Raw genomic sequence first — 26,977 nt, 5'->3', positions numbered from 1 at the left:
AATATATATATTTTATATATTTTTTATTTATGATAATCGCGGCGTTATAATTATAATTATAAAATTTTATATTATTTTATTATATCGTAATTATATGCTAACTTTTTTTTTATATAATACTTATTATTTATAATTAAATTAATAAAATAACTATTTATAAAAATACTACTAATAATATATCGGTCCTTATTAATATTAATATAAAAATATTAATTATAAAAGTCGCTAATATCCCGTTTTTTTAATATATTATTTATGCTATATCGTTTATTTATAAAAATATAACCGGTATTAAATCGCTTTATAAAAAGCGTTAGGCTTTTTATACTAAGCTTAATTTTAAATTTAATACGCTTATCTTTTTCCTTTTCGTAAATATTTTATAAAAATTTTTAATAAATATTTTAAAATATAATTAAATTAAAAATAATAAGTTTGCGCTTTTTTTTAATTTTTATATTAATACCCTTAAGCTTTATATTAATAATTTTAATATCGTTTATATAACTCCCGGTTTTATAACTTCTTAATATAATAATAATAATAATAAAATATTATATACCGCGTTTAAAAACGATTAAAGCCGCCTAGTTTTTAAATACTCCGTTTATAATAATAAATATTTTATTATATTTTAACCGACCGTTTTTAACCTTTTTAACATTTATAAATTTATATATAATAATAATATAATATAATTAAATTATAATTAAATAAATAATTGTATAATTAAAAAAATTATAAAATAGTTAAAAAAATATAAAAATAACGAACTTTTTAATAAAAAAGCGTTTATTATTATTAATAATTATAACGTAAATAAAAAAGTTTAATATAAAAAAACGGAATATAATAACGTTTTTAATTATATTATTAAAAAAACTACGGTTATTTATAAAAAAAAAAAATACGCGTTTTAAATAAATTACTTTAATATTTAATATTTTTAATATCCCCCGTACTTTTTATATTTTTTAAACGTTCGACGGCGTAAAAAAAACGTATTAAAATATTAATAAGCTCTACGTTAATATTTTTAAATATTTTAATTTCGAATTTAAAAATATAAATAAACCTTATTTAAAACGGGAAGTTTATAATTAAATTAAAAAGTATTTTATTAATACCGTTTTTAAATATAAAAAAAATAGCCGTAAAGTTTAATTTTTAAATAACGTATTTTAAAAAGTTTTTAAAATTTACGGCTGGGTTTATAAAAATTTTATAAAAGGTAAAATATAAATTAACGAGCTTTTTATTTACGCCGTAATTTTTAGTAATATTTATATAAGTGATAAAAAATATATTAATAATAATATTATTAATATTATTTTTAAAATCGGTCGCTTCGACTTATTTACTTTTTATAATGTTAAAATCTATAATATAACGTAAATTAATTAAATAAAATTAAATAAGGTTATTTATTATTTAAAAAAATATAAAAAATATATTAATATTTTTATTAATAAAATAATGGTTTTAAAAACCTATTTTAAAAAGTATAAAAAATAACCCGTTATTAATAATAATATAATAAATATAGTTATAAAAAACGCTATTACCGCCGCTTATTATATAAAAATTATAAAAAAAATAATTAAATTTATCGCTATTATATAAATTAATATATAAATTAAAATAAATAGTATTTTAAAATTTTTTTAAATTAGCTTTGTTAATAAAATTAATTAAATAGAAAAAGTATATAATAAAATAAAAAAGAAAATTAATATTAAAAATAAAAAAATATAAAACCTCTATTAAAAAATTAATATTTTTATTATAGCTAAACTTAATCCTATAATTTTTATAAAATAAATATTATCGTTATATTTAGTTTTTATATAATTAACTCCCCTATTACGTAAGCGCTTTTTTTAAAAAAAGCTAATAAAAAACTTATTAAAAAAAGCTATTAATTTAAATATTATTTTCGGCCTTTATTATAATAAAAATTAAGTATCCGAACGTAAAGTTATAATACGTAAAAAATAAAAAATACTAAAAGTTAAGTTTATTTATTTTAATCGGGACGATTATTTTTATAAAAGGGGTATATATAATATTTCCTTATAATTATTTAGTAATTTAATTACGTATTAAAGCGATTTTATATATATAAACGGGCTCGCCATGTCCTTTTATTTAAAAAAATAATAATAAAAATATATTTATTATAATACTTATTTTACTATTTATTTTACTTTTTTATATTGTTTTTCCGTATTGCTTTTTAATTGTATTACTTTTTACGATTAATACGCTTAGCCTGTGTACTTACCTGGCTAGCTTGTAGTTTTACCCTTTCTATTAGAGGTGCCTTTTATTAGAGAGATTATATTAAAAGTTTATAATTTTAAACGATTTACTTTTGTAATTAATAAGGAATTAATTATATTTAGTTAAGTTAGTTTTACTAACGGTTCCCTTTGCCTTTTTATATTGTTTATATATTTCGGTTTTTTTTTTTTTTAAATAACTATTAGACTAATAGCCTTTTTTTTAATATATATAGTATTTTTAAAATTTACGGAACCTTGCCGTAAGAGGCTTTTAAAGGCCGTTTAGAGCTGTTTTTTTATTTTAGTTTTACAATCGGGCGTCGTATCTAGCTTTTTTTTTTTTATTATTATAAATACGGTTAACTTAGTACTATTAATACGGTTCTTTATTAATTAAAAACTATTATTATTTAGGTATCTTAATTTCGATATTAAACCCGGTTCTAAATTAAATATAAAACGCTTTATATTTATTAAATTAGCTTTATAAAGCAAATCTTATTTTATTAACCTGTTAGACTATAATTAATAAATAATCGATTTTCCGTTTATCGGTTCCTTTTATTAATAAGGTTTTGTTAATCTTATTAATCTATAAAATAAGTTTTTTAAAAATTTTTATTTTTAATTTACCTTCTATCTCTCTTATTATTAATCCGAACGATAAAGTTTTAAATTTAATAAAAAGCCCTTTTTTTTAATTATTAGTTTTAAAACGGTTTTAAAAGGCGTTAATAATTACGATAAAGTCGTTTTAATTAACTATTATATATACGACTTAATAATAATATTCCTTAGCTTTTTCAATAAAAATAATAATAATCGCTAAGTAATATTAATAATTTTAGATTTTAATTTTTTTATAATTAGCGTAGAATATAATTAAAATCTTTTATAAAACTTCGTACTTTCCTTTTAAATATTTCCTTTTTTTAAAAAAGATTTTATATAAATCCGTTAATTACCGTACGTTAACTATTTTTAAATTTAGATTTTTATAATTTATTTAAAAAAAGGGATTAAAGCCGCGTTAGCCGTAGTTAATTAATCGTAATTTAATACTCGTATTTAGTTAAATAAGGCTAAGTAGTTTTATTTTTATTCACGATCTATTAGCTATAATAAAGGTTTATAAAGATAATAATAACCTTATTTTTAATAATATCTTTTTAATTAACGTAAATTTTAAAACCGAAATAACTCTGTTTATAATTTTAAATAAAAATTCGGGCTTTTTAATCCGCTAAGTAAACTATTCGAATCGATTAACTACCCGGTTAATTTATATTTTAAATTAAATTAAAAAATTAATTACCTAAACCGTTGTTATAAAGGTCTTATAAGGCTACTTTATTAGCGTTTAGTTTAATAAGACCTTATTATTATAAATAAATCCGTTAAATTTTTTAATAATCCGTTTATTTACGAGTTTAAATTAATTATCGGGCTAATAACTTAAGTTATCGATTATATAATAAAATAAGGTTTGCTTAGCTAAGTTTTATTTACAATATATTTCGATTATAAATAGTAACGCCGTATTAATTTAATCGCTATTAAGATCGTTTATATTATTATATAGTTAATTTCTTTAATATGTTTAGATATTAATAATAATTTATTAATTTAAAATAAGCATTTTTACTTACGCCCGGCTTAATTTATTTAAAATCGTATTACGGCCTATATTAAAATTAAAACGATCGTCGTATTAATTTTTAATATATTAAAATTTAACCTATTTAAAAGTAGCGGCGGTAGCTTTTTATTATTACTTAACTCGTTATTAAAAGTTAAATCGGTCCTTACGCCTTAAGTTTATTTTATAATATTTTTTATATTTATCTTTTATTTTATAAATAGGTTTTTAACGCCGTTTTTAATTATTATAAGCTTTTTTTATTCGATCTAAGCGGTTTTATTATACTTTATTAAAATAGATTACGGTTAGTTTAATAACGTCTTAAATACGTACGTTTCTCCTTAAATAAATACCTAAGAAACGTATACGTTTATTAAACGAATTATTATTATTCAGTAGTTTATTTCCTTTTAAAAAATATAAAAAAACCGTTTTAAATCCGTTTTTAGTTTTTTTTTCTTTAAGATTACTTTAACCTTAGCCTTTTTTTTTAACGCCCGTTATTAAATTATAAAGATATTTATTATTTTTATATAATAAATACTTGTAATAAGCCGGTTAAGTTTAGAAATCTCGTAATAGTTTTGTTTTTTATTTATAAATCGTTATCGAAATAGTATTTTATTCGTTTATTTAAAAAAGTAATAAAAAAGTTAAAAAAAAAGTTAAATTAAATAAGATTTTACGAGGTTTATTTTATATTTTTAATTTCTTTTTTAATCGGATCGTTATATAATTTAGGTTTATTAAAGCTACTTTTTTTATTTTTACTTTTATTAAAAAGTATAAATACGATCTATTTAAAAGATTTTTTTAATTTTTAATCGCGCAGCGCTTTAATATATTTTTATTAAAGGTTTATTCTTTACGTTTATAAGTTTAGATAAATTATATAATTTATTTTTTACGTTTTTATTTCGTATTCGTACTTCATAAGTTATAAAATAATTATAAATATTATATAATTTAATTACGGTTAATATAAATATAAAATAAATAAATTCGTATATTTATTATGAGAAGTAAATAAAAAAGAAAAATAAAAAAAAAGGTTTTTTAAAATTAAAAAAGGTATAAAAAAGAAGGATTTTTTCGACGGTCGGTGGTTAACCTAAGCGGTTTTATTAATAAACCGTTTAAAAGCGTTATTAATATAATAAACGCTTTTTTTTTAATAAAAGTTTAGAAAATCGGAAATCTTTTATTCCGTACGGCGTTAAAAAGTCGTTTTTTTTAATTTTTATAAAAAGTTAAAATAGTACGATTTTTTTATCTTGTATAGTATTAAAAAGTCGCTTTTTTTATTTTATAATAGCCTTATTAATTTACGATAATAATTAAATTATTAATTAGTATTAGTTTACGTAATTATAGGGTGATTTATTTAATCGAACCATAGTAATAAAGGGTTAATTACTTTTATATTAATCTCTACGTAAAGTAGAAAAAAGAGGTTCTAACCGTTAGTTAGATCGCCGGTTAAACGCTAATATAAAGACATTTAGATGGCCCCTGCGCTGGCGCTGACTCGAGGTCGAATTGGGCTTCTAATCCGACAGTACTCCCACGTTGCTTCCGTTGCATCCGGGCAGATTCACTAACCAGAACGCGATGAGCTTTCTCATATGACGATCAGAACAAGGCAGACAAGTAGATTTTGCAGATATATACGTTGGCACTAAGCTTCCCGAAATTTATACGATAAGGGCTTGATAAATGAACCTCAAGCACCGTCAACTCCCAATTTTGCGTCACGAATGGTACTCATTGTTAGTAACAACAGTAAAGTCGATGTTCGGCTTATGGGTGCCACAACTGCAACAAGGAGAGAGCGAAACTCAGTGTTAGTAGAAAAATCCATAATGGCACCGGTCGCTGCACTCAAGTCAGAAACATATCTACTGCAGAACTTGCAGTCACATTGCCTCATCGGTGTTCCTTAAGAACCAGTGTACAGCAAGTAAATCTTGACATTGTGGACAGCCAATTTATTTTATTTAGAAACACCAAATCTACTTTGAGCCCGCAGCTTTGCTCCATATTTCCAAAGCAGTAAAGGCGCTGGCACACCAACCACCACAGCAATGACTGCCAGCAAACTCCCGCCTCGGCCATAGCCAAGATTCCTAAACAAGGCCGGGGCAAACAGCGGGAACGCGAAAGCAAACATGGATCTCATGAAGCAACAAGCTGCGGACGCCGACGCAGTGTGGAGACAATAACAGTCGGCGATGTAAGCCGATATACACTGGTAGGAGACCATGCTGCTACCGATAGTGATAGCTATGCCCACCTACAGAAGACAAATTTCAGTCAAAAGGATCCAAAATGCCATTGATTGGAGAAGATTTCTTACGCTGGGAAGCATAAAGTGCATTTTGCTCTGTGCAGTCCAGGCGAAAAGCAATATCCCACAGGGCGTAAGGATAGAAGCGGGAACCATCAAGGGAACGCGGAACTCTGGGACTCCCTGCTTTTCTCCGTCAATACCGCGGCGACATTTGAGTCTTTTATAAATCAAATCCATTGCTGGGGCGGAAATCAACACCCCGATCAAAGCGCCGAGGGCAATAGAGATGTAGTTGAGACTCGCATGCCCCTTTTGCATCCCGTACTGATGCTCCCACAACCGCGGAAAGCTGGAGATGATGAGATAAAGCAGTCCAAAATTGAAGGCTTGGTACAGCGCGAGACTTTGAATAATAGGTTGAGTCGCAAGCATGATCCACGGCCGGGACATACTGGTTTTGAGAACGACACAAAGTGTACGTTCCTGCTTTTCCCATTCCGTTTGAATGGATGGATCGTTGTAGAGCTTGCGGAGACGTTTAGCCTTTTGGTGTAGAAGTCGCGGCGCGTATGTTTCTCGGAGACATATCAAGGCTATGGCTTGGACTGTGAAATTTAGGATAACCACGGACCAGAAGGTCCACCGCCAGGTTGCGTATTGGGAGATATATCCGCCGGCTGCGTGTTTGGGGATTATCAGACCTGCACTTGATACTTTGTAGACGATGTTCCGTTGATTCCTGAGGGTTGAAACATACCAATAGGCCCGACTGCGAGACCCAAGACGGGAGCGAATTGCATAAAAGCTATGCCTTTGCCTCGCTCCTCTGGTTTCCAGCAGTCTGCCAGTACGCCACTGCCCATCTATCAAACTTATCAGCAGAGTTCAACCCATGCTCCAAAAAAGACTCACCCCAATCGTTGCACTTCCGCCTATCCCAGCCAGGAAGCGAAAGGCTAAGATCTGCTCTTTTGATGCTGCAAAACCACAGAGGGTAGTAGAGGCGATGAAGATCAAGTTCCCAACTCTGACGATTGGCGTTCGCCCCCATATCTCTGAGCAAGGTGATAAGATAAACGGCCCCAAGGCGTATGTCAAGAGAAATATCGAAAGCACCAACTGGAGCTGGACCTCGTCGGTGATGTGTAAGTCGTGACCGATCGGTCCGAGAGCGGGGGCGGCTATCGACGAGGACAGAGGAGACAGGAACGCGAATGCTGAGATGATCAAGGATGTCTAGATTTTCTATCAGCGCATGTTCAACATCTCTATGCCTGATAGTAAGATACTTACTGTCCATTTCCGTCGTCGGTTCCAGTTCTTCGGGTTTTCTGGGTCTTCTGGCCCATCCCACGTCACCTAAAGCGAGGTAGAGCCAGCGTTAGTGGGATACAACTATTACATATTGGACAACAAAGCCTTACAGATGCCCGTGTGGAAAGAGCTTCATGACTGCTTTGGAAATGTTCAGAATCTGGTATTGACTGAGCAGCCGAGATAGGTAGGGCCTTGGTATTGTCGCTGTGTTCACAATTTGCTTCGTCTTCGCACAGTGTTGTGAGAGAATTGAAGGAGATAAGAGCTGGTCTCAGTGCTTTTTCAGTATCCTCATTGGAATCTGGCCGAGGATTCATGACAGAATCAGCCAGCAAAAGAAGAATATTATAAAATATTGAATCAGGGATCGTTTTCAAAGAAGAACTGGCCAAGACTTGTGTCACCGAGAACGATCAACCGTCTGAGCAAACCAAACTCCTTATACCACGATGACACTGGCTTTCGTGGCTTGATGTTCCCCATAGGTCATAGCATGTTTACCATCATTGACATGGATCAGGAGTGCGGGCCGCAATTCATTACTTTGCCAACCGCATCCAGGGCTGAGCCAGCACTTGAGCGCATCTCAGCTCCCCGGGGCCTTCTCGTAAACCTACCCAATTCGGGCCTTTCGGAGGCTCTCGAGGTCAAGCCCTCGTACAAAGAAGAAGCGTAGCCTCCTGATTCCGGTTGTTCGGAAAGACGGCGCAGGCGGGTCAAGTAAGAGGAGCGCTCCCCCAGACAACCCCCGGCCGCGCTATGTTCTCGCTTAGTGCGAACTATCCTGCGCCACGGGCCGAATGGCATAAAATAAAAGCCACAAGCGCAGTTCCCCATGTCTTGCCCCTGGCCCAGACTTGGGACCATGAATAATAGTATTGTTCAGACTGTAATGTTCAGGTATGCCTCGAGCTCAACTAAGTCCAAAAAGATCTGCAGAACACGCTCAACTGTCTACAGAGACAAAACAAAGGTCCATCCAGGATTCGAACCTGGGCTTACGGAAGGAAATGCTTTTGCATCAGAATCCGACGTCCTAACCAACTAGACTAATAGACCAATTAAGATTGAGAATTGCTCCTCGGTGGTGTCGGGAGCTGAATGGGACACTCATGTTGGGTGTGGTCTGGGGGCTGAAGCCCTCAATGTGGACACATCGTGAAGTGGATCTCGGGTTCCATTCAACACCAAGTATGGCGTCTAAGCTTAGGAGGTGGAATCTTAGCAGACAATTATAGCGCCCAATTCGAAAATAGCAAGCTACATATATATACAGTGTCATCAATCATTTGATTCCGAGAACCTGGTAACAGAAAAGCCACATGAGTGAAGAGTGGGACCCTAGGAACGCCAAATTACAGAATGGAATGTTTCTTTTCAAAAACGCACTCTGGAGGAATGAGGCGTTCAGCTGACCACTTACTACTCCAGGAAGGCGATTCGCTTAATGACATTCAGCTCGACGCCACAATGCCGGGGTAAGAGCAAGTCTCAAAGAGGAATTTTATCACGCGATGCAGTCGTGCTCTTCATGGCTCGTGGCGTGCTGGGTGGATTCGAATACCGCATGCAGTTATGTAGGTAGGGTCGTGTACTAAACCTGACATTTATGCAACGTGCGCTGTTTTACACAAGCCTCGTGCAACAGGAACGATTCCAATCGAGATCAATCATGTCAGTATCGCATGAGTGACGTTGGCGGTATTCAAGCTGCAGAGAGAAATGAACCAGTGTACTCGAATCGTAGAATTCATGCGACATGTCAAAGGAATTGCGATGCTCGTACGTCTCAGCTTGCGGTGATGCTTGTTGTTTCATTACATCAGGGTAAGTGCTTCAGAAAGCTCTGTCCACCCCAATCATTCTCAGGAGCTCAGGTCAGATCAAGCATTAAATAAAGCAGCGACAATAGGCAAGCTTTCTTTACTTGGTATCTGGCGGAAGCGCGTAGCGATGGCATGTCAAGAACTGCGTTTGTATCTGAGGGTTATGATTGAGAATGGTATGAGATTTTCCAACATCCATTGGGCGATTGGTTTAGTGGTATAATGACCGCTTAGCATGCGGTAGGTCCTGGGTTCGATTCCCAGATCGTCCATTGCTTTTTATATTTCCTGGCGATAATGAGAATGTCGCCAGGTCGCATTTTTGTCTTTTTCTCCATTCAGTCGCGATTCTCACACGGGACTGCGGCACGGCATGGAGGAGGGAAACTCTCGAGTAAAGTTCTCTATAGATTGGGGTCATGCTTTATAGAAGCGTGTGGGGTAGCTTGGCGCCTGGAGACGGCTCGAAAGGGACGTGTTCGAGAGATCCTCCGAGATCCAAGGGGCACGGATCAGACTAACTAACTCTATTATTTCGTATTGAGAAACTAAGGCACGTTTAGTTTTCACGGTCAGACTTCAACCGAACAGTTCTCGAAAGCTTGGTGGTCAAACAGCTTTATTAATATGGTGCAATACCCCGGTTGGTGCTGCACAGTTCTGGCTTTGCACCTTCGTCTACCATCGCGTCCCGTCGTTGCAGCAAATTCATCAACGTGACGAACGAGCTGGTTCATGCGCCGGTTCCTGCTGGCGACACCATTGACTTGCAATGGCAAGGCTGGCCCAAATCGCACCACGGCGCCGTCATCACGTACCTCACATTCTGCGGCAGCGACGCGGGGTCTTGCGAGTCCATCAACAAGACAAAGTTGGCCTTCTTTGCCATTGACAAGGTCGGAATCGATGATCCAAATGCGAATGCCACGAGCTCCGCGACGGCGTGGGGTATATGGGCGAGCGACATCCTCTTCCGGAACAATGCGACCTGGGTGATGCGGATTGCGCCCACGATTACACCAGGTTATCGATGTGCAGTTTGCTAGTTATTACCCAGGGCCAGGAGCGCAACATCATCCTCAGTATATCAACATCTAGGTCACCGGCGGTGGGGACGACGTACCCGCTGGGACGTCAGCTGTAGACTTGTACAAGCCGGTGGAGGATGGGTCGATCTATGACATCTCGCAACGCTTACCGGGACGTACAAGATCCCAGGGCTGACAATGTTCACTGGCGCCACGGCTTTCGTCTCTCACACAGGAGTGTTTTGTCTTTGGTGGGCGACTGCGGCGCCTAGCTGACCGAAGGCGACGTGGAAATAATTGCGGCTCCGAGAAAGCAGAAGCGTGATGAAGAGGGAGTTCGTTCTACCGCCGTTTCTCGGGGAGATGGGGCCGTGATGGGGACTCAGAGACCGGTGCTGCCGGTATGTCACAATAGGGCGGTAACGCTTTAATCTAGCCTATGGAGAACTATATAGAGTTTGAGTGGAATTGACCCATTTAGACCAGCACCCTTACCTCGAATCCAGAAATGCCGTCGTAAAGTGCGTTCTTGGGCGTAAGCTTTGGTGAGTCGTGGGCGTAAACGACAGCTATTCGTTGGATGACCGGGGCTGTTGAATGCCTTCATCCCGGCTGGTTCTGTCCGGGTCTGGTACCCCGGTTTCGGGCGCCTTGGCCGAAGACATGGTCCGGGGCCGATTATTTTGCCTATCTCCCTTCGCTCTCTTACATCAACCAGTCTGCGTCTCCCAACATTTGCAATAAACTCGGACCTATTGGATCTCATAACAGCGTTACTCGCCTGTTTCGCCTAGCACCGATTTTGCATTCTTGGATTTAATCATGATTGCCCGCGTAAGGCCAGTGTCGTCCATTCCCCGCCGGGTGAGGTCACTCTCGACCGCGCGGGGTTCCTTATCTGGACTCAAGATCAACAGCGACCGGCTCCAAGAGACGATTCATCATACCTGCCAATGGGGTGCAGCTCACCGATACGGAAAGTCTGTGTTCGGGCGTTTTTGTTTCTTTCGGCGCTTGAGTCGATATCAAATGCTTACTGGTACGATGGCAGGGGTGCGACGGAGACGGGTATGGCCAGACTGGCGCTGTCCGACGACGATGCTCGCGTTAGGAAATGGTTCGCCTACGAAACAGCCAGCCTTGATTGCGAATTGGCAATTGACGAGATGGGAAACATGTTTGCGAAACGCCAGGGGGCGCTCAAGTCGTCGGCTCCGATGACAGCCATGGGAAGCCATCTTGACACTCAACCCCGCGGTGGCAGATATGACGGCATTCTAGGCGTTCTAGCCGCTGTCGAGGTAATGAGAACGCTGAAGGAGAACAACGTCAAGACGCAGTTCGATGTTGGCATCGTCAACTGGACCAAGTGAGTTACATTTGCAAACGCCAATCTCGACAACCAATCCGTAGAGGCGGGGAGGCGTCTGACATCAACCAGCGAAGAGGGCGCCCGCTTCCCGAGATCCATGATGTCCTCGGGCGTCTGGGCAGGTGAGATCTCGCGGGAAAAGGCCTGGGACCTCACCGACATCTTCGACCCCTCCGTGACCGTCAAATCCGAGCTGGAGCGACACGGCTACGTTGGTCCCCTCACCTGCTCGAGCGACGCATCATCCGGGTACCCCCTCGGCGCGCACTTTGAGTTGCACATCGAGCAGGGCCCCATCCTAGAGGAGAAGGGCAGAAAGATCGGCGTCGTGCAGGGCGCGCAGGCGTACCGCTGGTTCACCTTCACCGTCAAAGGCCGCGACGCGCATACGGGCACCACGCCATTGACGTCCCGCAAGGACCCGCTGCTCGCGGCGTCAAAGATGATTGCTGCGTCCAACGCCATCGCAAAGGAGCTCGGGGCGTTGGCGTCGACGGGGGTCATCAAGATCCCGCCCAGCTCGTCGACCAACACCATCGTCTCGGAGGTCACCTTCACCCTAGACATCCGCCACCCCGAAGACGCCGTCGTCCAAGAGGTGCAGAGGCGGTGCGTCGCGTCGTTTGAGAGGATCGCCGGGGAGGATGGCCGCGGGGTCGAGATGCAGTGGACGCTCGATACCGATTCGCCCGCGGTCAAGTTTGACGCGGAGTGCATCCAGGCCGTGGAGAGCGCGGCGATTGGCCTTTTTGGGCCGGACGGCTGGCTGCCGTTGACGAGCGGCGCGGGGCATGACAGCGTTTACACGAGCAAGCGGTGTCCAACTACTATGATTTTCGTTCCTTGCAAGGACGGCGTGAGCCATCATCCCGAGGAGTATTGCAGTCCTGAAGATTGGTGAGTGGCCGGTCCGGTTGATACTCGACAATGCGTGAGCTGACTTGCTAAAGTGCGAATGGTACTCAGACCCTGCTTGAGGCCGTTGTAAGTTACGACAATCTGAGGGCTAGCAGGAAGTGATGCTGCTTGAGAATTTTGGCAAGGAGCAATTGGTCATGAGCCGTCTGAGTCATCTTCCATGATAAATTTCGTCATTTCGCTCATCTGAAGGTAGTATTCTTCATTGAAGGTTTGGTTGAGATTAGCGTCCTTGAATGAACCCTCAGTGAGTGATCGTGTACAAGCATATGCCTGAACTCCCTCCCGCATCAAAACCATCGCATAAACGTCCTAGGCTGGCTCAAGCTCATCTCAACAAGCCCTATTTGTAAGAAAGCTTCAATTTATCAGCACGCCCTACATGTTGATTGTCATTATCGCGCCTTTGCAAGGTGGTGGTCTCGCCGCCGCTCACAAACCGCGCTGATCCATGATGTCAGACCTTCCAGGACCGTCACCGAGTGAGCGCACTGAGTTTTGGGCTTTTGTATTTTAGCGCTGTGGAAGCAGCCGTGCTGGACCTCGGAGACCCCTCACGCCCTGACTCTCGGTGCAACGAGAAAGCTTAGGGGGCATCGAGACTGCAAATATGGATTAGTAAGACTGTTGCGACTGCTACCCACCAATCGAGACGCCATCTGCACATCTAGGTAGATCGTCCAAATAAGGGCGTGGATGTTGAATGCAAAGATAAACATAGTCAATACGCCTGCCTGATCAAGCTCATCAAAGCATTCAGCGAAGCGATTTCATCACACACATCTCACGGCACAGTTTACAGCTAGTGAGCATTCACGCCGCAAACCCGAGTTGAAGCTTTTGAAGACGCAAGACAACACCATGACTTCCGACATCAAGCCGTACAAGATCGCGGTCCCCGACTCAAAGATCGAGGAACTTCACGCCAAGCTCGACATTGCCAAATTCCCTCCAGATTTCGCACTCACTGATAGCTGGGACTATGGTTCCCCGGTCTCAGAGGTGAAGAGACTGGTCCAGTACTGGCGCAACGGCTTCGATTGGCGCGCGGCAGAGGCCAAGCTGAATGAACTGCCGCAGTTCACGACGACGATCACAGTGGACGGCTTCGGCGATCTCGAGATTCATTTCCTTCATCAGAAAAGCCAACAGCCTGGAGCTGTGCCGCTGCTTTTCTCTCACGGATGTGAGTCGGGTTGTGTGTTCTCTATACGCATTCTACGTGTATCTAACTTGATTTCAGGGCCCGGTAGCTTCCTCGAGGTTCTCAAAATCCTCCCGCTGCTGACGACGGAGAAGAACGGTCTGTCTTTTGATGTCGTGGCGCCGTCGCTTCCCAACTTTGGGTTCTCGGAGGGTCCGGATAAACCAGGTTTCCGCCTACCTCAGTACGCCGAGGTCATGCACAAAGTGATGCTGAAGCTCGGCTACGAGCAGTATGGTGAGCTTTCACACTCCGAGTACCGCTTTCGACGGGAGCTGACCATGGAGTAGTCACCCAAGGAGGTGATTGGGGTTTCGGAATCACACGTTTCATGGGCCTGCTCTACCCGGACCACGTTCTCGCATCCCACATCAACATGGTCTCCGCCAGCCCGCCGTCCTTCTTCAAGAACCCGCTGCAGTACATAAAGAACCTCTTCCCGTACTCGGAGAAGGAGAAGAAGGGCATCGAGCGGGGCCAGTGGTTCCAGAGGGAAGGGTTCGGGTACAACCTCGAGCAGAGCACCAAGCCCGCGACGCTGGGCCTCGCGTGGGCCGACTCGCCCGTGGCGCTGCTGTCTTGGATCCTCGAGAAGCTGCACGACTGGACCGATTCGTACCCTTGGACCGACGACGAGCTCCTCACCTGGATATCCGTCTACCAGTTCTCGACGGCCGGGCCCGAGGCCAGCGCGCGGATTTACTACGAGGTTGCGCACCCGGAGAGGCATACGGAGCACGTCAGATGGGTCCCGCGGGTGAAGCTCGGGTTGTCCATCTTCCCCATGGATCTAATTGTTCCGCCAATGAGCCATGCCAAGACGTTGGGTCCTGTTGTTTTTGCTGTCACGCATGGTGATGGTGGACATTTTGCTGCTCATGAGAGGCCTGAGATTTTGGCCAAGGATTTGAGGGAGATGTTTAGCAAGGGTGGTGGTGCGCATGATGTTGCGGAGGTGTTGTCGAAGCAAAGTCTTCGTTCCAAATTGTGAGACAGTTTGTTTTCCTCAAGAAAATGTGTTGATTTTGGGAGACAGTTCGGATTCGGAAATTCATCTTTGTTAAATGATGTTGATGATGCTATTAATGCTATATGAAGCCAAGTCCATGATGTTTTCCCAACCGCAATCCCTAATTCATATGCCACATGAACGCCAATTCAAAACAATAGACCATCCTTACGTGACCAGCGAATCAATAGTTTTACATTGCCGAAGACAATCTCTAAACCTCATGTCGATGAGGGATCAAGCTGTGAGGTAGCCCGTGGGTTGCCGGGTGAGCCGCCGCCAGATCTTTCGGGTCTGCCGGTAGATCTTGACCAGGGTTGGCTTCCTCGTAGTGAGCCCATTTGACGAACCGATAGTACGCAGCCGCGAGAGCGGCTCCCATGCATGGCCCGAGCCAGTAGATCCAGTGGTAATTGGGAAACGTCCTGCCTGCCACGGCACATCCGAAGCTACGGGCGGGATTGAGTGACCCACCAGTGACCCAGACACCTGCTCATGTGTCAGACAACTTCCATTGTGATACAAAGGGGGAAGAATTATCTTACCTGGAATCAAGATCATGAACAAAGCCAGTCCGATACCAATGGGCGCGAGGAAGGTATCACGAGACTTCTCAGCGGCCAGCATGAATACCACAATGACGAGTTGCGCGGTGAAGAACATTTCGAGGAACAGACCCTGAGCGACAGACGTCTCAATCCCAAGCAGCGAGTTTGCTTGATGGACTTGGCCTGGGAACATGGCTTCGACCAGCCCACCGGCGCACATCGACGCCAGTATCTGGGCCGGCACCAGGAACGCGGACCGCATCCACGGCAATTGGCCGCCGAGAGAAAGGCCGAGTGTCACCTATTCTCACTTCCATCAGTATGCGGCTCATAAAAATCAAAAATTATGGCAGTCCATTTTCCGTGCCCCATTGCGATGCGTATACTTACCGCAGGATTGAAGAGACCACCACTGATGCGGTAGAACGTCCAGACATTGACGAGGAGGGAAAGGCCGTACGAGAGGGCAATGAATACAACGCCCTGACTGCTGAGTGTACCGTCCCCGGCTGACTCGGTCCCCTGCTTGATCACCATGATGTTGCCGGCATACGCAAAGTACAGGAAGAAAAAGGTGCCGACGAACTCGCCCGAGGCGGCGACGAGGTGGCCGCCCATTGTGGTCAGATGGGGTTTGGGGATTTCGTGGTGGTGGCCGTTGGCGTGGTTATGGTGGCGATCCTGGGGTTTCGACATTTTTTAAACTCTCCTCTCTTTCTCTCTATCTCCCTGTCTGTCTCTCTCGTTTCTGATTCGATTGCTGTCGTCGAGATGCGCTACCATCAAGGGACATTGGGGAAAAGGAGAAACATCCGAGTGCAAGGGAGGGCACCCTTTTGAACATGTATGATGGCCACATTGTATTGTTCCTACCTACATTAGGTATGGGAGGAGCAAGCACTGCTAAGGGGGTAAGACACAAAGGAATATTGTAGAACCCCCCGTGCCCCCAGTCACGAAATTCTCCGTTGGGGGTTTAGCTCAACGGGTGTGGCTTGGGGTGTGTTTAACTCGAAGCGGCTCTAATGACTCTTCGTGATGCGGTGCGCACGTCAGTGGTGCCCCCATGGTGAGACATCTTAGCCTGGCGCTCCAATCATTGGGGGGCTTTCTTTCGGGCTCGATGTACGCCGCAGACGTCTGGAATTCCCCAATTTGGCGCGCCGTTCGCTCCGGAGTGTGAGTCGAGGCGTTGACGCAGGCCAGGCCGCGCGCGCCCGCCCACCTCTTGCCGCGTTATTTGTTGACAAGAGACTGCAGTTCCGAGCTTGTGTGTCTTGGTTCTTGCGTGGCTTCTCCGCGTCTGCGGGAAAATCCCCACGCCATCCACTTTGCGTATGGTCCGGAACCCCCCATCTCAGGAAATCTGAAATAGATAGTCTAGCGTCATCCGTCAGTTGGTTAGTGGCTGGGACTAGGAGTTCAAAATGGCTGCCTCCTTGCCGTCAACCGGTCAACAGAGACAGGCTGGAGGAGAACAGATCCGCAATGATGTTTTGATTCTTGAACAGGGTGTCACGTTTCTGCTAGTACATGTTGATCGTGAGTTTGATTCATATCAAATTTATGCGACTTAGATGAAGCTGTCGCTTGCGAGGAAACTCTGAGTCCTGATACCTGGTTCATCCACTTGCTGCTTGCTGCGGGCGGCTAGCCACCTGGTATCACCTAAAGATGTCCCTCAGGGATACGAGATGGGAAATATGCGCCAGAAAAGCGATTAGCGAACTACCGTGAGCCATTCTAAAATCAGATCTCATCTTATCTGCTTCGCAGAATGAAAAAACGTTAGTCCCGAACAATACTGATTGTGAAATACCGACAGCGGGGATGGTCATACTGTTGTAGAAGTGAAAGGTTGAGGTATTACAGGGGAATATAATCCATCCGGATGGTATTGCTAGAATTAGATGGACTGAAAAACGAGTATCGAGGGTAGGCCACAAGCTGCTCATCGAATACGAACACTCATCAATCTGTAATACATCAAGGTGTTGCCCATGTACCTGGACACCTGCAGCGAAATACGGGTGCGACCGGTGTGGCAAGTATGACTTCTCTTTGGTGTTCTCTGTCGCACTCACAGGCGGATGTTGTTGTAGACGCGTAATCGTTCTCGACTTCTTATCTTCGACTCCCTCTATGGCAGCGACATCGATGACATCAAAGCTGGGATGAACTGGATCTTCGCCTTGCTAGAAACACAAGGATGCAAAACTAGTCAAGAACCAAAAGATTGGCAGGGTTTAATAGCACAGCAATATGCACCTCGCGGCTCGCGGCTAAACAAGTTGAGGTTAATTATCCCATCGGCAAGCCATAAGCTGTGTAACTACACGACGATTGAATCACAATTGCGGATCTATCAACCAAAGTTTGTCCCAGACTCAAGAATTATTCATGGGGTGACTATTCAGCATCATGAGTATCGGTTCACGTATCAATGCTGACAGGAAAACGTCAACTCACGTGCTGATGAACTTACTCAAGTCTCAGGAAGCTAGCCAGTCTCGCCACTACACGGTTCAATCCGTCCCAAATACGATGCAAGAAGTTTCTCTCACATGCAACGAGACCAATGAAACGGCGAAAAGACCTACTTATAGGATTTCGGCGTTTCGCCTGGGATGAAAGTAGGCAACTTCACCATGCTAAAAGTGACAAAAACGTAGTGAGTGAAAGAAAGCTCCAACCAAGCATTTCATTGCTCAGCAGATGAACAAAGATCGGGAGGCTAGTCTAATATGTGGTGTGGCGTACACCTACAAGTTGAAGTATGGACAACCGTTCCTTCGAGTGGTTCGAAATCTTTTGGCGGTTCATCGTCTCCAGTGGAGTGGTTTCGGTCCTAGAGATCGGCCGCTACGTGACGGAAGTCCGTGGATCGCGGCCGGGGCTGGGACCAGGGTCTCGATCCACCAGCCTGATCCCAACGTGATTGAGGAGGAAGTCAGAGCATCGTGATCTGGGGTAGTTGTGTGGGGTGAAGCAATGGAAGCGGAGCTATACCCAGTGAGATGAGTGGACTTGATCCAGTTGCGTTGAGCGTCAGTCTATTACCTGGCAACATGGCTCGCATACACATCACAAGACAAAGGGGTTGTGATATTGGGCGCTAAGCGAAGCTGCACTTACTGATGGTCCTAGTTTCTGTGGATCTTGTAAAATTTTGCTTAGCCGCGGCACTAGAGTCGGCAATCCTAGATCTCCACCGACTCCGGCTTTCGGAACCACTTAGACTTGAAGTTACCGGCGGAGGCTTTGCTATGCATTTTCAATGTAATGACCCAACTTCACAACGACTACTCCTCATGGATCGGCTCTAGCTAACTGCAAGACCAACTCTCTTCAACACAAATATTATTCTGGAGCACGCCCGCAAAATGCCATTCCTGAACCCCCAGCCCAAGATCATCATAGCCGGTGCAGGCATAGGCGGCCTCACAACGGCACTGTCCCTGCATGCCGCCGGATTCACAGACATCCACATCTTTGAGGCAGCGTCGCAACTTACGACTCTGGGCGTCGGTATCAACGTGCAACCCTCGGCCATTCTCATTCTCCGCAACCTCGGACTCCTGGAAGCTTTCGAGAGGACCGGCATCAAAACACAAGAGCTCAACTTTTACAACCGCCACGGCCATCCCATCCTCAACGAGCCAAGAGGCCTCAAGGCAGGCTATGCAGTGCCGCAGTTTAGCGTTCATCGCGGCGAGTGCCAGATGCTGCTGCTGAGTGCCGTCAAAGAGCGGTTGGGCGAAGGGGCGGTCAACCTCAACCATGCCTTGACAGGGTTCTCCCAGGACGCGAAGAGCATCACAGCAGAGTTTTCGCAACGGAGAGACGGTGCGCCGGCCGGACAGTCAAGTGTCACAGGCCACATTCTCATAGCCGCCGACGGAATCAACTCGACTGCGAGAAAGATTCTGTACCCGGACGAGGGACCACCGCGTTTCTCCGGCCGGATGCTCTGGCGCGGCTGCATCGAGCGTGAGCCGTATCTCACCGGAGCATCAATGGTCTGGGCCGGCCACGCCGATCAAAAGTTCATCGCCTACCCCATCAGTCAGCGTTCCGCGGACAAGAGCAAGAGTCTCGTGAACTGGATCGCCGAACTCCGGATACGAGACAAGGATGATGAGGACCTCACTCCGCCGAAGACGGACTGGACAAAAGCGGTCGACAAGTCTGTGTTTGAAGGCCCGTTCCGCGGGTGGCGCTGTGGTGGGCTCGAGATGAAAGACCTCATCGACGCGACGGAGAAGGTGTTTGAGTTCCCCATGAGCGATCGGGATCCGGTGGAGCGCTGGAGTTTTGGCCGTCTCACGTTGCTTGGTGATGCTGCGCATGCCATGTACCCAATCGGCTCCAACGGCGCATCGCAGGCTATTATTGACGCCGAGACTCTTGCGAAGCAACTTGTTGCGAGTCCGGGAGATGTAGAGGCGGCGCTCAAGGCATATGAATCGGAGCGGTTGCCGGCGACGGCCAAGATTGTTATGGCAAACCGCGGAAACGGACCAGATCACGTCTTGCAGATATGCGAGGAAAGAGCACCCGATGGATTCGACAATGTTTACGATGTCGTTCCGAAGGACGAGTTGGAAGACATCGGTCGGGTCTATAAGAAGGTGGCTGGCTTCGAGATGGAAAGCGTGAACAAGAAGGCAAAAGAGACGGAGGGTGTTAGTGAAAAACTAGGGTTGAAAAGTCCGGCTGAGTGGATTTAGACCTCTACTAATATTTGATAATTGGCAATTGGCTCCTTTACAAAATCGAGCTGGAAGCAGTAGAGGCTGAACATGACTTGTCAATATATATATTGTAAGTCGTCTTTCCTTCAACCGCTCAGGGATGATGACATTAATTAAGCACCTTTAGCAATTCCCAATTCAGGTAAACCTGCCACGTGCCTACTACCCCAAGTTATATCGAACCCTGGCTACACACGTGCATAAGCCACACAATCATCAGGTTCAGCCTAGTTTCTCCCTGCGTGGCAACTGCATCCAATTCCTTCTTGTTCCTCGAGACATTTGCAATCCATGTCATCTTGGCGGCCGTTGCCGCAGCTTGAGCAACGGCCAAGAAGCCCGGCAGTCAAGTGAGTCTCAACCCTGGCTTGTGCCACCATATGGTCGGCGCACATCCTGCCGCGGGAGCTCCAGCGCTCAAGCTGATTAGTTCTGGCCATGAATAGGCCACTTAATGGTGTGGAGAAACCAGACCGCGGAGGGCATGTCTGTGTGTCTGTTCCTACGTTTCCGTCTCTTGGAACATGAAATACATGTGCCTTCGACGCACTGTGCCTTCATGTCGGCAATCAAGCGACATATGGATTTTTTCGAAGATTCACCAGACGGAATTCAAAATTCACTTCACTAAGAATCAGGTAGCAATGAACAATAATCAAAATGGAGTAGAGAGCGAGACTTAGATTTTCTGTCCAAACCCCTAGAAACTCATCAGCACGTGGATCTATGGGAGTCGCAAGCCTTGAGTGCGGCATAGAAGCAGGCAAACTAAGTACATAGATTTCGGCAAGTGGACGCAGTCAAACAGTCAGTGACTACATTTTTAAAATTGACCAAGAGAAGACAAAAGACATATTCTGTCATCTGCAATATTGTGCTATGTACCCTGCCTCCCCTGTGAACCGAGTCACGCCAGTGACGAAACGGTCCAAGCCTGGAGCTTGGTCCCCTCAGGTGGCCCGTGACTAACCGTCATTCTTTTCCGTGGTCACCGCTGTCAGAATCCTGATCTACCGGCCCTTGGCGTTTCATCTTTTCCAAGGTTCCCTAATATTACCACGGTTATAGCTTACCTCGCTGCAGGCATGGCGTCGTGAAAGGACACTATGGAAAGTAAGCTACCGTCGACAACCTTTCGAGCCATTGCATCTTTGGTGGTCCTCTTCTTCCTTGCGACGACCTTTCTTGGTCTCAGGATATATGCTCGAGTCACCGCGTTGAGAAGCTGGCGACTAAGGACGGACGACTATGTTCTGTTTGCCGCGTGGGTGAGGACTCTACATCAAAGTCCTACAGTCTCTTGATTTGTCTAACATGGTCTTTAGGTTCTCTTCACGGGCATGATATTCCTCCGCGTCGCGCTTCTCAGTGCGTCGACGTTTGCTGGGATATTGACGGTCCCCAAGTACAGCAGAATCAGCGGAGCAGCCGGGGTAATGTCAAATATGGCTTGGGCTCTCAGCAAGACATCATTCGTGTTCACGCTCTTGCGCCTGATGACGGGGAAGCTTCGATGGATGCTGTGGTTTATCATCTTCTCCATGAACCTCTTCATTGTGCTCTGGCTGCCGTTGTTTCTCAGCCCGTGTGTCCCCGGCGGATCGGGACCGTGCTGGCCTCGCGAGACAACAGTACCGTTTGGGATTTTTGTTTGCGGTAAGGACAGGGCTCTTCTACGTTGGAATACCCAAAGTCACTCCTCCTTCAAACATAACGCACGCGGCCCGCTGACTTTCTTTCTAGCATATTCGGCTTTCTTGGACATTTTTCTTTCACTGCTACCGTGGAAAATCATATGGCCTCTTCATCTTAGCACCCGGGAACGGGTAGGCATCTGCGTGGCAATGAGTATGGGAGTTTTGTAAGTAATATTGTTTTTCCGTCCTCATCATGCCACGTTGAGCCTTGGTCGGCTGACGTCATTCTTTGCAGCGCTGGAGTTACTGGAATAATTAAGGTTTTGTATCTTTTTGGGCCGCAATCACGCAGTATATTCGACTCAGGAAACATATGTAAGTCTCAGTGCTGCTGGTCATGGTCCAAACCCCCACGAGCTCATACCACGGTCATATGCTCATGTGAGCCCTGACAATGACTCCTTAGACACGTTAAGCAACCTCTTCATATGGGAAAGCGCCGAAACATCAGCAACGATCATGGCCGCCTCGATTCCCGTGCTGCGGAAGCTCGCTCTAAACGTAACGATGGGGCATTCCTCCCACGAGAGTAGCGAAGCTACGATGCTATCCGTCTTTCAGCGCCAGTTACGCATCGCTGGCATCAGTGCCGATGATGACAACCAACATGCGGACCAACCCACGAATCATACCGGTGCTTCTTCTGCGAACTGTGCTCGGGCATAGAGAAAAGGTCTCCAAGTCTCATAATTGTTTTAGCCAACAGGCGCAAAGTCTAGGCGTCTTTTTGGCGGCTTTCTCACAATGTTGATACCCACTTTAGATTACGAATAGGCTCGAGGTCTCATGAGCCGCGTTGGGCGGGTTAAAGTTGCAACGAATTCGTTGCGGTCATTCATGGAGTAAAGCATTTTGAATCCGATCTGTGGTGTAATTGTTACGGGCCTCTTCAACGTTTACGACCACTCATGAAAGCCCAAATTCCGGTGACCAAAAACGGGAGAATAACAAAGTATGATCGTGGCTCTCTAGAAAGGCTTGGTGTATTGCGCTCTCTATAAACTATGGAGGCCACTGGCGGACGGGGTAATCTGGCTTATCAACCCCCATGTCCATTCCCACTCGCTGTCACTTGACTTATATATCTTCGACCAAGTTCTCCACCCACAGAAAGACCAAGTATGCAGAAGATCCGAAGGACCTAATCAAGAGGCTCGGGAGGAGGTTCTGGTTGTATAGTTTTGCCACAAAAGCCGCAACGACCTCGCTCGAGAGCGAGGCGCTTGCAGCTGGGGCAGATTTTCTTTTGGCCCACCATTTTTGAGACTTTGGGGTTCTGCGCTGTTGATTGATTAGAATCAGAATGATGGTTTGGTAATTGAAAACTTTCTGGCTGTCGGGTTGTGTTTGAATGTTTGTTGCTTGTCTGAGTATTTGTTGCTTCGTTTGTCGTTTTACATGCATTCTATGGGCAATAGGCACCAATGGCGTCTTTTATACTAGCAATATGGTGCACCATCTTACAGAGACATTCATATGTGAACTTCTTCACCGACTTTGGCGTGTTCTGGAGCCTTGACTGAGTTTGTGAGCCAGAGAAACCACGGTGATTGCAGTTGTCATCAGTCGGGCGGCAAACAACACTGGAGTAAACTCATCGATGGAAAACAACGGCGCGACTCTTGTGAATGTAGCCAAGTCATTGAGAAAAATTAATCCTTGAATGTAGACTGATCCACCCATCTCGGAAAAGGGTGACAGGCTCTTTGAAATGACTTGGAAACTTGAAATTGTCTGTGTGGTTGCTTTGCCCCTGCAAAAGTGTTGACTCCGTTGATGAGTAATGGTAGTCAAGAGTCACGAACTTCACTCACGAGGCTTTGGAGTATGACCTACAAAAGCCGCAGCTACCCCTCTTCCTACGTTGGTGAATCTGATTATTTCACAGGACCGATCACTCGGAAACCCCGGCGGACTCGGAAGCGGAGTGGGCCTCCCATCGGAAGAAGGGTGGCGCCCCGTTTCCAGTTTAGTGAACAGTGAGAGAGAGAAAAAAAAGAGCCACCAGACTTCACCGTGCGCTCTCAAGTCCGAAGGCCGAAGGCGCGAGAGCCCCCGTTTTCCTGAGAGAACGCAAATCACATGCTGCCGAAAGAAATCGTCATCCGAAGTTCCGGGACGGATTGACCCGGAGAAATGGCGCTGATTTCTTACCGCGTTCCTGGATCGTGAAAATTAGCTTTTGCGGCAGAACCTTCAGCTCCCCATCCAAACTATCTTGCTCTTGCATCCTCGTTTTGCGTCCAATCAGTTTTTCAACTTTTCCTTCTTCATTTTTTCCCAACCGGTTTGTTCGCGATGGCTTCCTTCTTCTCCCGGGCCCGGTTAGCGACCTTATCCAAGTACCTTGCAGGTACCGCCGTCACAGGCACCGCCGGCTTCAACCTCTGGACGCGTCAATGCGCGTTCGACGACGGCTTCACCCCGGCCCACGACCGCTTGTTCCAGCATCCGATTCTCAAAAAGGTCAATCCGAGGAACAATCCCGACTTTCACGATTGCTGCTTCCGCACGGTCCCGTTTGACAAGTTGCGGCCGGATCTTGTCGAGGACGCGCTGGGTGGGGGCTCGAAGCTCGTCGAGACATATTCGGCTGGCGTTTGGGGACGATATGGTGATTCATGTCTTCATTTGACAAGCCCGAAACGACGAGGAACTGACTTGATGGCCCCAGGTTTCAACATTCAACGCAAGATCATGGAAAGGGCTCGTAAAAATGAGTCGAATGCAGGGGACCTCTGGGAGAAAGAGGAGCTGTTGAAAAGTACTTACCAAGTCGGTACGCAGCATCCAACTTCATTCTCTGTTATTTTTGATTTCTTGTTGAATTTGATGTTGACCCACACTCTTACGTTTTCGTGTCGCTCTTCCGTATCGCTCTGACTAATCGGAACAGGTACAATATTAGCTGATGACTTCATCGTCATCGAAAAGTCTCCAAACAGCATCTTGCTGCGCGGCGGGCTCTCTCCCAGAGTAGCGCCCGAAGGCCCCCGCGAGAAGGACAGCATCATCGCCCTCGATGCAGAGCTCGACACCCAGAATCGCGTCGTCAAGTTCAATCTCAAGTCGATATTGGTCGACGGGGTGAGCGAAAGTAAAGATGTTCCATTCTCTGGGACGGTGGTCTTCTTACACCAGCAGTATGCCAAATTGTTGGTGACGGCCGGTGTAGACTACTGTATTGCATAAAAGCAGCGGATACGGTGCTGGCTAAATTTTCTCTCATGATGTATTATATGTGTATTACTACTACAGACTATGGACTGGCAGCGACCGAGTGCCATCTTTCGAGGGGTACTCGCCTGACGACATTTTCTCTCTGGTATCATAAAGCAGCAAAGATCACGAGGCGTAGCTAAGGTTAGATGACGTCGGCAATGAATTTGGGCACAACAAACTCCGCAGGACCTCCGGTGAAGGCCTCGGTTCCGAGTTGATAGACTACAGACTTTGTTAGCCGACAGCTCAAGTGATCAGACGGGTTGACTGGGGTGAGTGGGTTGGGACTTACCGAGCATGTACTGGTTGTGCTGCGGGAACTGGAACTGGTGGCTCAAAAAGTTGAAAAACTGCTTCACGTCGGCGTTGAAGTGCTGAATCGGGCCGTTGACGGGCAAGAAGCTGTACACCTTCATCGCGCCGCCGTGGTTGTAGCCAAAGTGAACCTCCCACTGGTGCCCGCAGATCTCAACGTGCGCGACGGGCGCCTTGGACTCGCTGATGGGCCACACACCGCCCAGCTTTGCCAGCCTAGATGGAATCCTTGTAAGCGCGGTGGAGGATATTGACATGCCATTCATCAAAACTCACCAGATCATGACCTCGAATTCTCCGCTGCTGTTGGCGTGGTCTTTATCGGGGTCCGTAAAGATGTCATAGGCGACATTGGCCCTCACATCCCACGTGCTGTAATACCACTCGGCCTCCGTCGGCAGCGCCTGAATCTCGCTCAAAAGCCGGCGCTGAAACTGCCTCGCGCCGTAGACGTACGACTTGACATTGTGCTCGCCGCCCTGCCACTCCCAGTCCGTCGACCACGAGATGCCCTGAGCGCCCGACGCGGCGCCGGGCGAGCTGGGCCCGTCGTAGTAGGTGCGCTGGGAACCCGAGGTCGCGCTCTCGAGGCCCCAGGTGTTGTTGTTCAGCTCGTACCCGTCGACGGCGTGGTAGGCCCACTTCTTCTCGAGGGTGACGATGTGGTTGCGCGGCGGCGGCATGTTGTTCTGGTTTTGAGGCGGCGGGGCGGGGCGTGCTTGTTGGAGTTCGTGCTGTGACGAGTCGTCGGAGGTCGAGCAGCAGGATCCCATGGAAGGCGACTGAATGACTTCGCTTCAGCTGTTCACCCTTGACAAGACGTTGAGAAAACCTGAGAGTCTATCGGTGGATGAGACGAGTTAAGGTGAGGTGAGGTGAGATATGAGATGGTGTGAGGGGTAGTTGGAGACGGCGCGTGTTTAGCACAGCGGGCGGGACGGGAAGCGTTAAAGTTGGAGAACACGGAGCCGCTGGTGTTTGGATTAGTTGATAACAAGACGACGCTCAGGGGTCCATGGGTGGCCTCGCGGCAGTGCGGGACCAGCCTACTCCACTGCGTGCGTCAGCTCTGGTCCCTACCAAGACTTTACGGCAGCTGGGCCGGTTGGCTGACGTCAATGTTTTCTATGGGACCTGTCTTCCGCGATGATGGGAGAAGAAGAAAGCAAAATAAAGAATGAGACATAAATAAGCAATGGATCTTGGTTGAAATACGGCAACTATTATGGAACACAATGGGCTTTGTGGTTGGTTCTCGCTAGATGTAGGGTTCCCAACGTCCAAGAACGTTTTCAGATGACCCGTTGCGAATGGGTCCAAAGACGATTCTTTGGCAATGGGTTCTTGTGTCTCAAGTATTGGGACGGGAGACCTGATTCGCCCCGTATAAAGAGGCCCAGAACTTTTGATTTCAGACAGCGCGTAGTTCCTCTGCAGTACGGGTTACCAGAGGATCGTCTCCAAAGTCTACAGTACACCGGAGCTTCTTCATTGCCATCTATTACCCCGAGTGATGAGTAGGAAATGGTGAGTGGTTCACATGTCTCCGA

The 26,977-nt window shown here is 45.1% G+C and overlaps 9 protein-coding genes across 9 annotated transcripts; 6 read left to right on the top strand and 3 right to left on the bottom strand.

Annotated features, from left to right (window-relative positions):
* Positions 1–5,920: 5,920 nt before the first annotated feature.
* Positions 5,921–7,851, bottom strand: CORC01_02646 (major facilitator superfamily transporter; the record flags this gene model as incomplete). Its single annotated transcript, XM_022614296.1, has 6 exons — positions 5,921–6,220; positions 6,284–6,894; positions 6,975–7,080; positions 7,130–7,453; positions 7,511–7,576; positions 7,642–7,851. The coding sequence occupies 6 exons, from the start codon at positions 7,849–7,851 to the stop codon at positions 5,921–5,923; spliced, it is 1,617 nt and encodes a 538-aa protein (XP_022479209.1).
* Positions 7,852–8,932: 1,081 nt separating this feature from the next.
* CORC01_02645 (endoglucanase-4) lies at positions 8,933–10,406 on the top strand (the record flags this gene model as incomplete). Its single annotated transcript, XM_022614295.1, has 2 exons — positions 8,933–9,012; positions 10,019–10,406. The coding sequence occupies 2 exons, from the start codon at positions 8,933–8,935 to the stop codon at positions 10,404–10,406; spliced, it is 468 nt and encodes a 155-aa protein (XP_022479208.1).
* A 776-nt stretch (positions 10,407–11,182) lies between these two features.
* CORC01_02644 (hydantoinase/carbamoylase family amidase) lies at positions 11,183–12,780 on the top strand (the record flags this gene model as incomplete). Its single annotated transcript, XM_022614294.1, has 3 exons — positions 11,183–11,757; positions 11,830–12,657; positions 12,711–12,780. Coding segments are annotated over 3 exons (1,473 nt in total), but the record flags the coding sequence as incomplete, so codon positions are not given.
* Positions 12,781–13,539: 759 nt separating this feature from the next.
* CORC01_02643 (epoxide hydrolase) lies at positions 13,540–14,873 on the top strand (the record flags this gene model as incomplete). Its single annotated transcript, XM_022614293.1, has 3 exons — positions 13,540–13,864; positions 13,922–14,119; positions 14,173–14,873. The coding sequence occupies 3 exons, from the start codon at positions 13,540–13,542 to the stop codon at positions 14,871–14,873; spliced, it is 1,224 nt and encodes a 407-aa protein (XP_022479206.1).
* Positions 14,874–15,105: 232 nt separating this feature from the next.
* Positions 15,106–16,135, bottom strand: CORC01_02642 (aquaporin rerated protein, other eukaryote; the record flags this gene model as incomplete). Its single annotated transcript, XM_022614292.1, has 3 exons — positions 15,106–15,380; positions 15,437–15,740; positions 15,830–16,135. The coding sequence occupies 3 exons, from the start codon at positions 16,133–16,135 to the stop codon at positions 15,106–15,108; spliced, it is 885 nt and encodes a 294-aa protein (XP_022479205.1).
* A 2,687-nt stretch (positions 16,136–18,822) lies between these two features.
* CORC01_02641 (monooxygenase) lies at positions 18,823–20,169 on the top strand (the record flags this gene model as incomplete). Its single annotated transcript, XM_022614291.1, has 1 exon — positions 18,823–20,169. The coding sequence occupies one exon, from the start codon at positions 18,823–18,825 to the stop codon at positions 20,167–20,169; it is 1,347 nt and encodes a 448-aa protein (XP_022479204.1).
* Positions 20,170–21,299: 1,130 nt separating this feature from the next.
* CORC01_02640 (uncharacterized protein) lies at positions 21,300–22,556 on the top strand (the record flags this gene model as incomplete). The annotated part of the gene is made up of 3 exons (XM_022614290.1): positions 21,300–21,461; positions 21,519–21,849; positions 22,297–22,556. The coding sequence occupies 3 exons, from the start codon at positions 21,300–21,302 to the stop codon at positions 22,554–22,556; spliced, it is 753 nt and encodes a 250-aa protein (XP_022479203.1).
* Positions 22,557–24,188: 1,632 nt separating this feature from the next.
* CORC01_02639 (uncharacterized protein) lies at positions 24,189–25,082 on the top strand (the record flags this gene model as incomplete). The annotated part of the gene is made up of 2 exons (XM_022614289.1): positions 24,189–24,669; positions 24,799–25,082. The coding sequence occupies 2 exons, from the start codon at positions 24,189–24,191 to the stop codon at positions 25,080–25,082; spliced, it is 765 nt and encodes a 254-aa protein (XP_022479202.1).
* Positions 25,083–25,254: 172 nt separating this feature from the next.
* On the bottom strand, positions 25,255–26,200 carry CORC01_02638 (glycosyl hydrolase family 12; the record flags this gene model as incomplete). The annotated part of the gene is made up of 3 exons (XM_022614288.1): positions 25,255–25,334; positions 25,405–25,643; positions 25,704–26,200. The coding sequence occupies 3 exons, from the start codon at positions 26,198–26,200 to the stop codon at positions 25,255–25,257; spliced, it is 816 nt and encodes a 271-aa protein (XP_022479201.1).
* Between the last annotated feature and the right edge of the window lie 777 nt (positions 26,201–26,977).

Source organism: Colletotrichum orchidophilum (assembly GCF_001831195.1).
Source record: "Colletotrichum orchidophilum strain IMI 309357 chromosome Unknown Scaffold_15.1, whole genome shotgun sequence".
Classification (NCBI taxonomy): domain Eukaryota; kingdom Fungi; phylum Ascomycota; class Sordariomycetes; order Glomerellales; family Glomerellaceae; genus Colletotrichum; species Colletotrichum orchidophilum.
Note: the sequence above shows the minus strand (reverse complement) of the source record. Positions and strands in the feature narration are given on the sequence as shown.